General features: G+C 42.8%; 1 protein-coding gene across 11 annotated transcripts in view; it reads right to left on the reverse strand.

Moving 5' to 3' along the window:
• LOC107732596 (calcium/calmodulin-dependent protein kinase type II delta 1 chain) overlaps nt 1-17,043 on the reverse strand; it is a 169,711-nt gene that overhangs the window by 99,266 nt on the left and 53,402 nt on the right. For all 11 annotated transcript variants that reach the window (XM_016543964.1, XM_016543972.1, XM_016543966.1 and 8 more), the window contains exons 3-5: nt 15,040-15,099; nt 12,923-12,977; nt 908-973 (exon numbers count right to left, since the gene is read on the reverse strand). In XM_016543964.1, the coding sequence (XP_016399450.1) occupies nt 908-973; nt 12,923-12,977; nt 15,040-15,099 (181 nt within the window). The remainder of the gene's footprint in view (nt 1-907; nt 974-12,922; nt 12,978-15,039; nt 15,100-17,043) is intronic.

Raw genomic sequence — 17,043 nt, forward strand, 5'->3', positions numbered from 1 at the left:
ATATATATATATATTAGTATTTCCCCTCTCTGAGCTTTGATACATCATGTGACTTTCTCACCACCACCTGTTTTTGGTGGTTATCAGTATTACAATTGTTGAAAACAGATATTAGTACTTCAATATGCTGGTTTATTAACATTACATCAGTTAATGAAATACGTTTTTTTATTGTGAATTTAAGTTAAGTCTGTAAAACCTAAAATGTTGCTACCATATTTTTAATGGTGAAGTTCTGGCAACCACAGCTGCTGGTATTTTACCGTAAATGTCACAGATTTTTTTTTTTACAGTGCAGAACACAGTTTGGACTTTACGGTCAGTTTGTAAAAATAAGCTAAAATTGTGTTTACATTAATGCACTTACAATGGAAGTCTAGGGCAAGGTTTTCTAGAGAGTTTAAAATCATAAACATAATTGAATATAACTCACTTATTAATTCTTCTGCTCTGCATGTTATTTGAGCTGTAGGTCTCTTTTTTCAGAGGGTTACTTTGCTAGACAGAACTGTGAACCGTGAACTGCAATGCAGGCCATACAACCAAATACAAAACAGTAAAAGAGTGAAAATGGGGAAAACAGCAAGGTTCAAGATAACACTAACTACAATTCAGAAAAGAACGTCCAGAACTGGCAACATAAATGATAAACAAGACTTTGCAAAGAAGCTGGGCTATCTAAGCAGTCTACTAATGAGGGGATGAGATTCAGGTGTGAAGGAAACACATAGGTTAGTATTCTGGTGATGGCTCCCTCATTTGGTAGGGGAGGGAATGACAGGTGCAGAAGCAGATATAACGGATGCAGTGTCTAGCCCTATAAACTTCCACTGTAAGTCCATTATTGTTTGAAAGATAAAAAAAAATACCACAAAATTTGTGTTTACATTTGGATACAAGCACTAACCTGGCGTCGGCCTCACTGTAGTACTCTCTGGCAACAATATCTTCAAACAGCTCCCCTCCTGTGACTCTGGAAAAGTTCACATTCAGAGTCAGCACATCAGACAGTCTAATTGCAGCACCTTTAATAAACAGGAAGGTCTGATTTACATTTTCATCTTGGCATGACACTATGAGTGACGAGAATGTAAGTGTACATATACCTCTCGTCTTTACTGGTCTCATATATATAAATAACTTCACAATGAAGGGCAGAGCACTTAAAGTAAATACTCTGAAGGGTACTTTACACCTTACATGAACACATATGTCACTGTCACTTTCTTTTGAATTAGAATGTTACCTTGACAACACCGTAGCAAAATTCATTATAGCGGGTAAGAATGTTATTGCAAATATAATTTTGATTCAAATATTAATTTCAGATTTATTTACAATTTATTTAAAAATCGGCTAGTATCCTAAATAATTTACCTCAGGTTTCAAATAAATTCAAATAAATTGTGAGTACATGCCATCCAGGAAAATAAAATATGACTTAGCTACTCCCACTTTAATGTATAAGTACAGTTCCCTTTCAGTCGGTCACTTCAACGTTGTGTCGAAGTTCCGACACTAGGAGTCACACTTGGGAGCCCAGATACCTCTGACATCATTAAGAAAAGGCCAATTAATTTGGCAAGCAAAATTTGCATAGCTAGCAACACTCCAGACATCTGGATATAAATAGGCCAACGTGGCATTTGCTCTCTCATTCTGTTCTTCGGAGCCAATGCAACCCCTCTTCTTGGGAGATGCAGCACTGCATTCACCTCTCAATTTCCTCGTCATTTGATCTATGGCCGCCGCCTGTAGGGGCCCTCCAAGACTCCCGTCTAGAGCATATAAGTAACCTTGTCCTTTTTGGCAAGAGCTTACACTGCTTCTGGACAAGCTGTGTCCACTCTGCACTGCATAGCTGTTCTGTAGGTATTCAGGGCAGGTTCTGCACAAGGGTGGACCCAACCCGGAGTATGCAGGAACTTTATTCGGCGACTGACTATGCCCTCTGGATTACTAAGGTCACAGAGCAGGCTATGAGGAGGGCGATGTACACATTAGTGGTCCAGGAGCACCCCAGACATCCGGATATGAATAGGCCACCGTGGCATTTGCTCACTCATTCTGTTCTTCAGAGCCAATGCAGCGTCTCTTTGGGAGATGCAGTGCTGCATTCACTTCTCAATTTCCTCGTCGTTTGATCTATGGTCGCCGCCTGGAGGGGTCCTCCAAGACTCCCGTCTAGAGCATATAAATTACCTCATCCTTTGTGGCAAGAGCTTATACTGCTTCTGGACAAGCTGTGTCCGCTCTGCACTCCATAGCTGTCCTGCAGGTATCCAGGCCAGGTTCTGCACAAGGTTGGCACCAACCCGGAGCATGGAGGAACTGCATTCGGTGACTGACTATGCCCTTTGGATTACAAAAGTCATAAGGGTTACAAGGAGAGGGCGATGTCCACATTAGTGGTCCAGGAGCAGCACCTGTGGCTCAATCTGGCTGAGATGCGGGATGCTGAGAAAGTGTGACTTCTCGACGCCCCCTTTTCTCAGGCTGGTCTCTTTGGCGACACAGTTGAAGAATTTGCACTGCAATCCTCCATGGTTAAAAACAAACGGAGGCCATTAAACACTTCCTGCCTCGGTGTGGGTCAGGTTCTACCCCTGCACCCCCGAAGCAGCAGCCTCCGTCTGTTCATCGCCAGGGATGGCCCCCTGCACGGACTGCTGAGGCCCCGCAACAGCCTGGGCCAGCAGTCAAGCCTGAACAGTGGCCAGTCACTTGCAGAAAGGTGGCACTGTCAGGCCATCCTCAGGATGCTAAGAACCCACGAAAGGCTTCGTAGCGAACCCGAGATGGGCGATCCAGGGAGGAGGGACCAGCTGACCAGCCTAGCTCCACTTCCGCCAGGGGGACGGGAGGTGGATCCTGCTGGGCTCCGGATGTCTGCTACATGGCAGGGCAGTCACCAGATAGTCATTAAAAGAGCTATCTCCTCCGTCCCTGGTCACACTTTTGGCATTTCTGGTCCTCCCATGTGTGACGACTAGGCGCTAAGATTGCACATCAGAGCCTGTTCAGACGCAGATTCTCTGCCTCCTCATGTTTTGATGCAACAGGTCAGTCATCGAGTCGTCATCATCAAAAAGTCACAGAGGGTGCCCTTGCCCCTCTCAATCATGTAGCGGTCTCCCTCTCATGGCAGGTCATGCTCCGAGACGTGTGGAGGCTTCACCCCCAGCCTGTCCAGCTGTTTTTGAGTCGATTCGGTCATCCGCAGATAGATCTGTTGGCCTCACGGGAATCCACTCATTGCCTACTGTGGTTTCCCTGACTGAGGCCCCCTCTGCACGGACACACAGCTGGATATGCATTTGTAACTCTCCGCGTATTATGACGTGGAGAGTACAAAAACAATATAGGAGAGACACTAACTTTACCCAACAAAGAAAAAAGACAAACAAAATCCATATCAAATACCCAGTGTATTATACAAATAGATTAAATACAGTGCCTTGCGAAATCTTTTTTTTTTTTACATTTTGTTATGTTGCTGCCTTATGATAAACTTATTTAAATTACTTTTTTTCCACATCAATCTACACTCCATACACCATACTGACAAAGCAAAAACAGAATTGTCACAACTTCGTAAATTTATTAAAAATAAAAAACTGAAATAAGTATATTATACCCTTAAGTATTCATACCCTTAACAAAATATTTAGCTGAAGCACCTTTACAGCCTCAAGTCTTTTTTTGTTTGATACGACAAGCTTTGCTCATGAGCATTTTGCAATTATCTGCCATTGTTCACCTCTCAAGCTCTGTCAGGTTGGATGGGGGCAGATGCATGCATTATCAGCTGTTAGACCTTTTATTAAGACGTGTGTGCCTTTCCAAATCATACCCATTCAATTGAATTTGCCACAGGTTAATTTCGCTTGAAGTGTAGTAATATCTACAAGCAAAATTAATGCTCCTGAGGTGAATTTCAACTGTCCCAGATAAGGGTATGAATACTTATGCAATGGAATCATTTTAGTTTTTTATTTTTAATAAATTTGCAAAGATGTTAAAAACCAGTTTTTTTGCTTTACAATTATGGTGTATGGAGTGTAGATTGTTGTGGGAAAAAACTAATTTAAAGCAGTTTAACATAAGGCAGCAACAAAACAAAATATGAAAAAATGAAGGGGTATGAATACATTCGCAAGGCACTGTATACAGCAAGCATAAACATGACTGTGTGAGGGGTGAATGGTAATGTAGATTGTCTTTGAGTCCGTGAACTCTATATACAAGATTTGAATCAGTCTCACCGGTGGAAGATCATGAACGAACGTCCGAGAGCAGATCCAAAGAGTGTCCAAAACTGTTAAACTCCTCCTTGGTAAGTAATCCAATGTCCAGAAAAATAAATGCACAAAAAAACTCCACAAGAGAGGCGGCCGTATAATCCAAGAACAGTTCGGTAAGTATTCCACAAGCGCTTGAAGACCCGGGGAAAACTGGCAACGAACAGAGTGAGCACCAACGCTCTCGAACACCGGTAAGCCGGCTACCTATATAGTAAACCGAACTTCCTTGTTATGATCACGTGGAAGTTCGCGATGCCAGGTAACGCGTGAAATCTCGCGAGACTGATCTCATCCGTGGTAAATACACACACATATATAGAGGCAACAATACAGAAAATGGGGTGATAATAGATTAAACGATCAACAATACATTAGTGTTAATCAACAACTGTATACATAAATCACCCCTTATGTGGCATTGCTACATAAATCCCCTCCCCCAGCCATCGGCATCAGAGGAGAGCGACCATACCAGCGTTTCAGGTTTACCACATTAACATTGTCTGTTTTAGGTGGGTTGCCCCAGCAAATGGTGTAATTTATTGGCCCCATTCTTTTTTTACTTCTGCTGGTCCCTCCCACTTGGGCGCTAGATTGGCAGAGTACTTATCTAAGGCCGACGAGAGAGGATGAGTTCTCATCCAGACGAGATCACCCGGCTGAAATTGCGCATCTTTCCTCCGGTAATTATAATATCTCGCTTGTCTGGCCTTTTGCACATCCACTCTACGTTTTATATCCTCTGCCGTCCTGGTTTGTCTTTCGACAAGATTATAGGCTGTTTGATCCGGTGTGGGGGGTTTGTGAATTAATCTTTCCAGGGGTCCCTGAAGTTGGCGGCCAATCATTAATTCAGCAGGAGTCTTCCCGGTGGTCTCTTGATAGGGCGGAATTAATGGCAAAGCGGAACTCAGGTAACCAATGATCCCATAAGTGATGATATTGCCCCACATACGATGCAATCATGTTTTTTAATGTCTGGTTTATTCTCTGTCAGATTTGTCTGAGGATGATAACTTGTGGTGAGTTTTTGGTTGCTTCCCCAGGTCTTACACAATTCGGACAGCATTTTAGAGGTAAACTGAGAACCCCGGTCTAACACAAGATACTTTGGAACGCCCCATCGGGTGAATACTTCCTCTCTAAGTATCCTCACGATTTTTGGTGTCTTACTGTCACGTAGGGGGAACAATTCTAGCCATTTAGAGTAGTAATCTACTATGGCCAGCAGTTTCGTTTCTTGCTGCATGGAAAAGGTCCTATAAGGTTCACCCCCATTATTTGACCAGGTTCTGTGACTTGTGTTGATTGTAGCATACCATTGGGTTTACCATTGTCATGTTTGTATTTTTGACAGATTTCACATCCCTTGACGTAACTCCAGATGTCAACACGCACTGTCGGCCACCAAGCCACCTCTAACAGCCTCAACGGAGTCTGTAGTCTGCCCAAATGTCCACCCATTGGGTTGTTGTGGACGTAATGCAGAAATCCAGGTATTAAAAGTTTGAGGGACGACCAACTGAAATTTATCCCCATCCTTCATTGTAACTTGCAGATATAAGACCCCCTGATGTTCTTCGAAGGTAATTTGCTGGCCCTTTACATTCCTGGTTTTAGGTTCTGCTTTCAGACAACTGACTGTTTCGTCGCTGTTTTGGGCTTGTGCTCTTTCAGCAAGTGAGTGGGGAATGTCTGAAGAATGTTTAGCTGGTGTAACCGCCAGACAAGGTGCTTCTTCTTCCTTTACAGACCCCGGGGCTCTAGACAGCGCATCAGGTCCTTGGTTAAGGCAGCCCTTCCAATGGTGTACTTGAAAGTCAAACTGCTGCAGTCAAAGGGTCCAACAGGTCAGACGAGAGCTGGTCTTGGGGCTGTTAAATACCCAGGCTAAGGCCGCATGGTCGGTATACACATCAAATTGTTTCCCCTCCAGATGATGTTTCCATTTTTCCACCGCCCAGACCACCGCCAAACATTCTTTTTCGGAAGTTGAGTGATTAAGCTCCGCTCCGTGTAGAGTTCGAGATGCATAAGCTATTACTCTCTCTCCCTCAGGTGTCTGCTGGCATAGAATGGCCGCCAGACCCCCATCACTGGCATCGGTATGGACCTGGAACGGCTGATTGAGGTCAGGTTGGATTAAGACGGGTGGAATTTGAAGTGACAATTTGATGGTGTCGAAGCTGGCCTGGCATTCAGGGGTCCATTGCCACTTTACATCTTTCTTTTTCAGATTGTTGAGGGGAGCTGTGATATCTGCGAAATGAGGTATGAATTTGTGATACCAGCCGGCTAAACCAAGAAAGCGTTGGAGTGCTAATCAACAACCGTATACACAGCCTTCTACGAACACCTTGGCAATTGAATCGCCATTGGCTAGTACATTTTTTAGTTTACTCGCCAGATTGATAAATAAATATATATATATATAAAGCGGTAGTTCTTAAAAGCTGAAGAATTCCAAAAGAACTCGTTTACATGTAGCGCGCATAGGTAGCGCGTCAATTCTCTCCCTTCCTCTCTCGCTGCGTGTGTGTGAAACAAAGCGACGGCGAGTCGTGCGCCTTCACACTAAATTTAGTCGCCCAGAGTGAAGATTTAGTCGCATATGCGAGTGATTTACTCGCAATGTGGAGGGTTGATACATAAATCACCCCTTATGTGGCATTGCTACAAGTTTCCCCGAATGAGCCTCATTGCATAGCTATGCCTCATCCCCTCTTGGTAGCTCTCAGTGGTCTTCCAGGCCTTACAGAGAGATCTATTGGAGCCCCTTCAGTCAGTTGAACTTGGACTTGTTGGACCTCTATATGAAGATGGTCTTCCTGACTTTGCTCATTTTATCGAGAGGGTGGGGGATCTTCAAGCCAGCAGACTCTCATGTCATGTTGCAGACCCTGGCCTGTATATGTGCCCAAGGTTCCCACCACTCCTTTTAGAGATCAGGTGGTAACCTTGCAAGCTACCCCCCCGACAGGAGGGGGACCCTGACCTGTCTCTATTGTGCCCGGTGCGAGCCCTACTCATCTATTTGGAACACACACAGAGTTTCAGACTGTCTGAACAGCTCTTTGTCTGCTTTGGAGGTCAGCAGAAACGGAATGCTGTCTCAAAACAAAGGATCTCCAACTGGATTGTGGATGCGAAACTTACAGCCTATCAGGCCAGAGGCTTACCATGCCCACTGGGAGTGAGGGCACACTCAACCAGGGGCATTGCTGCTTCATCAGCTTTAGCAAATGGTGCCTCATTAGCGGACATTTGTAGAGCTGCAGGTTGGGCTACACCTAATACATTTGCCAGATTATACATTCTGCGAATGGAACCAGTTTCATCCAAAGTTTTGAGCACTTGCTCTTGAACACAGGTGGCTGGTAGGGTTTAGAGCTTGCATTTAGTGCCTTCCCCTCTCTGAGTTGATAATGTGCACTTATTGAGTCCAGTTCAGTTGCTTCTTATGAACCCTGGACTACCCTTCCATCACTCAAGCACTGCCTTATGTAGTTGAGTTTAGGGGAGGAACTCGCTGTAAGAATCCATTACGAGTATGTATGCCTCGAGTGAACTCTCATAATGGATTAGTGCTCCATATGTTGATTGATGTTGATTAGTGCTCCCTTTGGCAGCCCCATATGTGTATTAGTCCACTGCTCCTTTCGGAATAGGATTCAGTGCTTCCCCTAGACAGACAGATGGTCTGTCGCTTGTTTCTGTGCTTGGTAGTTCTCCCCTTATGTGGAGCCCACCACAGAAACCTTCCCTATGTAGTACTCCCTTTTATTGAGTCCATAGGATATATCTCCACATGTTACCTCCCCTTTGGGTAAGATGTGGTCTCTGTAGTGTTCTTTTCCCACTTGGGAATACGAACGCTTCCCCAACATTACAACCAGGACTTTTCAACTGCTATTTTTCTTGTTTTTCTCAAAATGAGAAAAGGCTCTGACTGGAGGTGACCTCTACCTTATATGGTGGCTCTCCCGGATGTTGGAGAGTGAGGTCATAAGTCTTGGACATTGAGGCGCATTTGGTCGTGGCACACTGGACTTGTCAACATCTGCGCCCCCCATGTACTTGTAATGCAGTTCAGCAGCTGTGGCATTTTGTATAGGGACCCCTAGTGTTAAAACTTTGACACAACATTGAAGTGACCGACTGAAAGGGAATGTCTTGATTACGTATGGTAACCCTCGTTCCCTGATGGAGGGAACGGTTATGTTGTGTCCCTTATTCCACAACTCTGAACCGCTTCTGAGTGGGTTGAGATGCTTCTCGACTCCTCAGAACAAAACGAGGAGCAAATGCCACGCTGGCCTATTTATACATGGCCAGCTATGAACATTTTTCTGGCAAATTTCATTGGCCTTTTCTCAATTATGTCAGAGGTGTCTGGGCTCCCAAGTGCAACATCTCTGTTCCCTCCATCAGGGAATGAGGGTTACGTATGTTCCCCTTTAAGAAAGGGAATTGTTGTTGAAGTGCTCTTCTCATACCTGCAAACTCACAATATGTCAAAAAGGTGACATAGTTCGGAATATGAGCCTTGTAGGGGGGTCTGGGGGCATCCCACCATAAGAACATTTTTGAGAATTTAACATGTAAATGAAGCGTTCTGGTACACTCTGACAACAAAATAAAGAAAAAAGACAACATATGCTTTAAGTAAAAAAAGCACATTTATACCACAAACTTTTTGGACAGTGCAACTCTGTTGTCATTGGTGTTCATACTTCTCTTTGTGAGCTGTGGAGTAATTTATTTTTGCAAATTTTAATCTTCACATTAGAGTGCGCATACTATCAACAGACTCCATCTTTTCACTGCAGAGGAAACAGAAGCTGCATCTGAAGTGGCAATAGATGTATTTACACAGACTGTTTAATGAAGCTGAGGTGCCATAAATGCATTTACGCCACAAAATTGGAAAAATGCAATACTTTTAAATATGAAACCAAACCACCAGTAGATAACGGTAAATGACTGTTTTAATGAGCGAGTCATTAGTTATTCATTCAAACGGCTGATTCATTCAAAAACGAGGCAAGTGACTACTGTCTTTATGAATGGGTTACTAAATCATTGACTCACTTGATTCGTTCAAAAACGTGGATTTATTCAATAACGAAACACCGCTATGTTGCTCGGAGACACAAAACAGTTCTGCTGTGGCTTTGATTGAAACTTCATCAGCGAACTTGAGCAAAAACAATCAATATTGTATTACAAATTGCGAACTTTGTGTCTGTTTAACTCACAATGAAGAGCTTCCACGCTGATGACATGTTTACATGCGGATGTGAGCGTAAGTGTGCCGTCAAAACGGACCGGCTGCGAGATGAGATGTGTTCGATTTGAAGCAGCAGTGCGCAGACCGATCGGACATCAACGTTCTGCGAGAGCGATTCGAAAGCATGCGGAGCCATCTGCTCTCTGTAGCGGTGCTTTGATGTCATACAGCGATCGGTCTGCGCATTGCTGCTTCAAGTCGAACCGAGAAAGAAACTTTGGTCGATTGATTCAAAATGGCGAATTTCGCTGAAAAGCGACTAGTTTGCAGGTATGTGTTCTAGTGTGCTCTTTTTGAGCAGAAATAATAAACGCGACCGCTGAGATTTCTGGTGCAATCCTGCCTCTGTGTATCTTTGCGAGCACAAAAGCTTTATTTGACCCGGACACAGAGCAAATAATTTATTTGTGATGTCTACCAATGCTGTCTCTTTGAAGCTGCCGGAGTTTTGGGAGCAACAAGCAGTCGTGTGGTTCACTCAAGTTGAAGCTCAGTTCGCATTGTGGGATATCACCGTGGATGACACAAAATATCATTATGTTGTCGCGGCCCTTGGCAGCTCCACAGCCACGTGAGTGATCAGCATACCGGAAAATCCCCCGCTCGGGATAAACATTCTACACTGAAGGCGTATTTGTTAAAGACATTCAGTTTATCAAAAACTGAAAGAGCACGCAGTTTACTTTCCCTGCCCAGCCTCGGAGATTCACGTCCATCTGAGTTAATGGATCACATGCTAGCACTCCTTGGTGAGCATAAGCCATGCTTTCTGTTTAAAGGGGTCATATGATGCGATTTAAATTTTTCCTTTCTCTTTGGAGTGTTACAAGCTCTTGGTGCATAAAGAAGATCTGTAAAGTTGCAAAGACTAAAGTCTCAAATCCAAAGAGATATTCTTTATAAAAGTTAAGAGTCAGCCACGCCTACCTAAAACGGCTCGTTCTAACATGCCCCCACATATCTACGTCACTATGTGGGAAGATTTGCATAACACCGCCCAAATGTTCACGCAAAGAAAGAAGGCGCAACTTTTATTCTCCATATGACCCCTTTAAGGAGTTGTTCTTACAACAGTTTCCAGAACAGCTCTGGCAAATACTACAGTGAATGATTACAGGGAACTGGCTCAGTAGGCAGATGAATATCAGGCAGCATCACATAAGTGTATGGCAACTGAGTCAGTGGCTACATCTATGTACCCTGTCATAAGAGCTGCAGAACGGCACTCAAATGAGCGGCAAGGACTGTGTTTCTTTCGTGCTTCTTTCTGGGTGAAGGCCAAAAAGTGTCGTCCTCCATGCACATTCAGCCAGTCCCGCAGCATGCCAACAGTTAGTAGCATTGTAGCCAATGACACTGTTCTACACATCTGCTGTTCATCCCAGACTCGTTATGGGGCCAACATTTCCTATGTGATATGGGAGCACAGTTTAGTGTCCTGCCTGCGTCGCCGTTGAAAAAATTTTTTGGATAAGGTCGGCCCACCACTTGAGGCAGCCAATCAAGGCAAAATAAGCGCATATGGGAAACGGCTAGTACCACTGTGCTTCAACGGACAATCTTTTACATGGGAGTTTGTGTTAGCAGATGTGAGTAGGCCCCTTCTGGGGGCAGACTTCCTGTGCACTAATGGACTGTTGGTTGATGTGAAAAACTGCTGTTTAGTTACTGCGGAAGGCTTCAATGTTTTGCCCTGTTCAAGGAGCACCTTTCCTACGACTACTTTGTCCAGAGAATTGACAGAAGGGTGCGAGTTCACTCGGCTACTGGGTGAATTTCTCAATCTCACTAAACCCACCTTCTCCTCAGCTGTGGCCATCGGGTAGTACATCACATCTCTACATCCGAGCCGCATACATACAGTGTATGCCCGGGCTTGTCGACTGGATCCAGTGAAACTGGCAGTTGCCAAGGCCGAGTTCATTAACATGGAAAAACTGGGTATAGTGCGACGCTCTAACAGTCCCTGGGCATCACCCCTTCACATGGACCCCAAAGCGGATGGTGGCAAGGGGCGGTTCCCCTACCATCCAAAGTTGATGCCATTACAGAGTTTCCAACTGCCCGCACAACCAAAGCACTGCAGGGGTTTTTGGGGATGGTAAATTTTTACCACCGTTTCATTCCACCGGCAGCTGCACTCATGCATCCTTTGTACAAGGCCCTCAAAAGGAGCAGCAGGAAGAAACAGATCACCTGGTCAGAGGAGATGACTAAATCATTGGAAGACGCTAAACTCAAGCAACCATATGAGTCCATACAAACCTAAACAGCGGACTGTTCTCTCGTCTTGTACAGTGTAGGGCAAAAACACATAAATGAAGGTCTACATTTCACTGTCTCTTCGTATTAAACTGGTTAAAAGTAAATTAATTTAATCGTACACTGCAATACATGAATAGTGTTGATCTGGTATGTTGTTATCTGCGATCGTGACGAACGTAACTTGAGGCTTCTCCCGCTTGCATTGTGATCTGTAAACCCTCGCTTCCAAATTAATACCCACAATATTTATTTTAAAATATTTTATATATCCCTACATGGCATATTTAAGTCCCACTTGAATGGTGGTGCTTCTGTGTCCAAAATTTATCAAAAAGATATAGGGACAAGGTTTTCACATTGACAGCTGTCATTGTAAGACAGTTAGCAACTCTGAGTAAAATCCGAGTTTGCAACAGTAACTAAGGGAGGCGGGACTTACCGATAGGTAAGTTGCTGCTCAATTATAATTTGTGCTCAGTTATTAATAATTATTCTTATTATTATCAATTTTAAAAAGCTTTTGCTGCTTAATATTTTGTGGAAACTTTTTTCAGGATTCTTTGATGAATAAAGAACAAAACAAAACAAACGAACAACATTTATTTGAAATATAATCTTTTGTAACATTATAAATGTTTTTACTGTAACTTTGATTAATTTAATGCTTCTTCACTGAATAAATGTATTAATTTCTATTAAAACAGACACACCCCAAACATTTGAATGGTAGTATACGGTTCCTGCATAAGCTGTTTTTTTTTCCATTGATAAAAATCTGAAATGTTTCTTGAGCAGCAAATCAGCATATTAGAATGATTTCTGAAGTATATCATACTTTACTGTTTAAGTCATTTAAATTATGAGCTTGTCGCTTCGCAATCTTGGCAATCTACAGTGTCTAAGTAGCTCACTTTTTGTGGCTCTTTCTGATCTGGGTTTAGTCTCATTTATTTGGTGAGTGGAGGAGCTCTCATTAACAGTTACACTCATACTCATTTAACATGAGAACTGGAGGTGTGACCTCACACAGACAGAGACACACACACAGAAAAAAATCACTCACAAATCAAAGACGAGGTAGTGAACGCCCTCCTCTGATATGCTGTCATGGAGCCTCACTGTCGAGAAAACAGAGAGAGAGAGACTGATTAGATTGTATGGAGCAGCTCACCTTCATACTCGTTAGAATGAGGGAGTGAGATTTTCACAGACTCATTTACTCCACAAATTAGAATTATTTCTGCTTCTGCTTTCTTTTATTGTCAAAGATGAATAAAGGGCAGATCCATTAAAGCTGAAATGTGTCATTTTTTATTTTAAAATACTTTCTTCTATCCCACCTTAATATGCAAACACATTCTATAAGGCACTTTCAAGTGATTTCCTTGAACAGTGAAAATGTTGTGGTGGTATCAACTTGTTTGTGCATCCTAACCTGCTTAACACAGCAACACTGACTCAACCAAAGATGCCACCCACTCGTACGTTAAAAGGTGGATACGTAAAGGGCTACCTCAAAATGGACAAATATACAGTGGGTACGGAAAGTATTCAGACCCCCTTAAATTTTTCACTCTTTGTTATATTGCAGCCATTTGCTAAAATCATTTAAGTACTCAACCAAAGATGCCACCCACTCGTACGTTAAAAGGTGGATACGTAAAGGGCTACCTCAAAATGGACAAATATAGGTATTTACATGGCAAACATCTTTAGCTGCTTACTGGAACAGCCTTCACATAAACAGCAAGCCTACGATGCCTAAAACACTGTATAGGTATGTAGAATTCAGACCATTGCACATCAGTATTAACAATAACTCAGTCTTGCCACACAGCAAAATAAAAAGTGGAAATATTCTAATGAAACCGAAGAGATCATGACAGCTACTGATTAAAGTAAGTAGAGGGAATTCCTAATGTAATTTATCAAAGGAATCAAAAGCCTTGACCTTTTGACTTAGAAATATGGATGGACTACATGGGGGAAAAAAGAGACAGGGAGGAATCCCCTCTGTATAAATATCTCATACATCTTCTCTCATCTATGATACAGTTAGTTGCTCAAACCTGTTGCCATAGTGACAGAAAGAGAATGGCTTTCCAGCTGATGGTTGCTTTGGAGAGGAGAAATCCCTCTGCTAATTTAGGAAAGCCACGTCAAAGATAGATAGATAGATAGATAGATAGAGACAGAAGATAGTAAGGTTGTCAAATTTACATTGGAATAAAACTGTTAAAACTTTTTGTCATCTGATGTAATCTCTGGAACAAAAACACATTGAATTGTTTCAATGGCTTAGTGTTCTCATGTAAGAAGATGAACATATGGGGGCGGGAATGCGATACTAAAATTTCAAGCTTATCTGTAGCTTTGTGTTATAGCTATAATTACTGCTAGAATTCACCCACGCTTGTAATCTTGCAGCTGGCTAGGAGGTCGGTGAGTGTGGGCAGAAAAGCATGTTCATTTTTAGCTGTTACCACCTTAACAGCTAGAGGTCAGATTTGCATGACCTAATTACGATGAATCACTCAGCACTGAAAAATCCATGAATGTGAGCACTATGAAAGAAATTTAATTGTCGTAATGTAGATATTTAGTAGTTTATGCATGGAACTTAAAACAGAGTAAGTGATCCAACACTGTGTCCAAACAAGAGTGAAAATCCATACTCAATACTCTTGCAATGCAATGTTGCGATGTTGTATCTGAGTTTAACTGAGATTTTCTCCAAAATAGCCATAACAAGTGATTAGACCTTTTATCGGTTGCTTCACTGTGACACTGGGTAGCCTTGCTGGTCAAGGAAGTGCACTTGGGGGTGCCAGCTACATGGTCTGAACCACTACCTCTTTGCCCTCATGGGCTTCCCCAGGCTTTCAATCCATGCTAAAGTATTCTGTAATCACTCTTCTGCCCTGGATCCACAATGGGATTTCCATTTCTCGCTCGCGCCCCAGTCACGCTCACCAAACAGCTAGATAATTTTTGCTTTCACTGAGGACAGAAAAATTACAGTGAAGCTTGAACATTGTCATGTCACATTTGGTTTGAATACTTACTATATTTTAAATGTTGTACATAAAACAGCTCATAAAACAGTGGCAGTTTTTGTGCTGTAAGACCATGGCAAGTGAACCTTCACTGGAGAATGTGAGTGCATGTGGCTGCACTTACCAATGTTGGGATGCTTGAGTAGACGACAAATCCGGGCCTCTCGTTCCAGTTTTTGGTGATCTACAAAAAAGAAAAAAAAAGAAAAACATGTTTGTGTTTGTTAAAAAAAAAACATCTCCTGACTCTTCTGAAAGCACTTGACTGTTTAACTTGTCTTTGGATAAATGTTTCTGCTGAATGACATAAAGTGAAATGTTTGTTTAGCAATAGAAATTTAGTGAATATAATAGGACAGATATGTTTTGGATCTGAACTCTGCTCTACTGGTTTAAATTAGGAAAACCAAAAAAGGTCAAATAAAATGTTGTCTCTACTCATTCCTCTGAGGTCAAGTGATTAGATAGAATATACAAAATGCAAACAATATTAAAAACAAGCAAACAACAGTAATTTCATGCAAATGTAGATGAAACAAAAGAAAATGAAAGCATATATATATATATATATATATATATTAGTGCTGGGCAACGATTAAAAAATTTTCATCGCATGATTTTCTGCAATTAATTGCACTGTTATGCACAAAACTCAATAATGAATTAAAAAGTAGTGTATTGTGCCCTTTTTTTATTTAAAAGTACTGCTATATGAACAAAAGTGCAATAACATTTGGTTCGCAAACACTTTAAACAAATAAGGTACTTTTTTTACACCAGTGTTCCTTTCACATAGTAGCAGTTAAAATATTTATTGTAAATCTCAACTTATAATATTAATGTAATCAAATTAAATATAAAACCAAAGCTATTTGCCACTGCCAGGGCATTAACGTTTTTATAGAAAATATTTTATAGTTTGTTATAGAAAAACAAGTTATGCTCAGAGTCCAGAGCCTCGATCATAACATTATAACAGGCACCTTCCGAGTAGAGACCTGCACTATCCCAACGCAGCAGAGTGCGGTGCGGGACAACACTTGATGGGCGGGTAGAGACTCGTGTGAGTGGGATGCGGGAGAAGGGGGTGTACTCACACTAGGCAATCTTAACCGTGCCCTAGCACGTTTGATCCCCAAAGCCCGGTTCGTTTGAATAGTGTGATCGCTCCGTGCCGCGCTCGGGCGTGGTTCGTTTAGCCATCCCTGGTTCGGTTGGAAGAGGTGGGCCAGAGCACGTTTCACTTATATATAAATCAGTGAGTACAGCGCGGAACTTATGATACGTGCTGCATGATTGCGTGAACATTTCTGAGCAGCAAGAGTGATAGATCTGTAAAGCAATATATTGTGAGAGAGGGCCGTGTGTTACCGCATCCCAAACGACTCAAAATAATAAACCTCAAAGTTAACAAAACTATGCACTCCACTGTGCTGAGCGAGAGCGCTTCTCTGTTGTCTTCACGTGCTATCGGAAACTTCCTATTTTCCACTTATGAAGTCGTGATTAGAGCACGTTGCATTCTTTTCTGTTAAAAATAACAGTGGTCAGTGGTTTGTGAATGTTGATGCTTAGCCTAAATAATTTGATCGGGAGCATTCATGTGAGCGCTGCTGCAGTCTTAGGCCCACCCCAAATGCTCACATTGGTTGAGACACGTACTAATCCCAAGTCAGTACTGATCAACATCTCACCCCTCCTGTGACCCATGATTTGTCTGTATGTGTATTCAGAGCCAGTGAGCAACGGACTTTCATAATAATAAAAAACGTCTCAGGTTACGCATGTAACCATGGTTCCTCAAGGGAACGAGACGCTGCGTCGGAGGACGCTTTGGGAACGCCCTTCAGTGTGACCAGCTCTGAACCACGTGTGTAATCAGTCCAATGGATGGGCGAGACGTCACGGGTGTGGTGACGTAGCGACCAGGAAGCTTAAAAGCACGTGTGGTGAAACCGGCGCCGCAATGGCCACCACGTAGACCTTCAGGGTGGAGTGGGTCAACCCTGCGGAGAATCAGGCCTGCAGGAACCCCAGCACTGTACCAACCGGGCAGTTAACTGGGTCGAGCTGGTGGTCTCCGCACCAAGAAGTGTACAGTTTCCTCGTTGAGGGAGCTCTGGATTGG

Source organism: Sinocyclocheilus rhinocerous, unplaced genomic scaffold (assembly GCF_001515625.1).
Source record: "Sinocyclocheilus rhinocerous isolate Xijiao unplaced genomic scaffold, SAMN03320098_v1.1 scaffold1994, whole genome shotgun sequence".
Lineage (NCBI taxonomy): Eukaryota > Metazoa > Chordata > Actinopteri > Cypriniformes > Cyprinidae > Sinocyclocheilus > Sinocyclocheilus rhinocerous.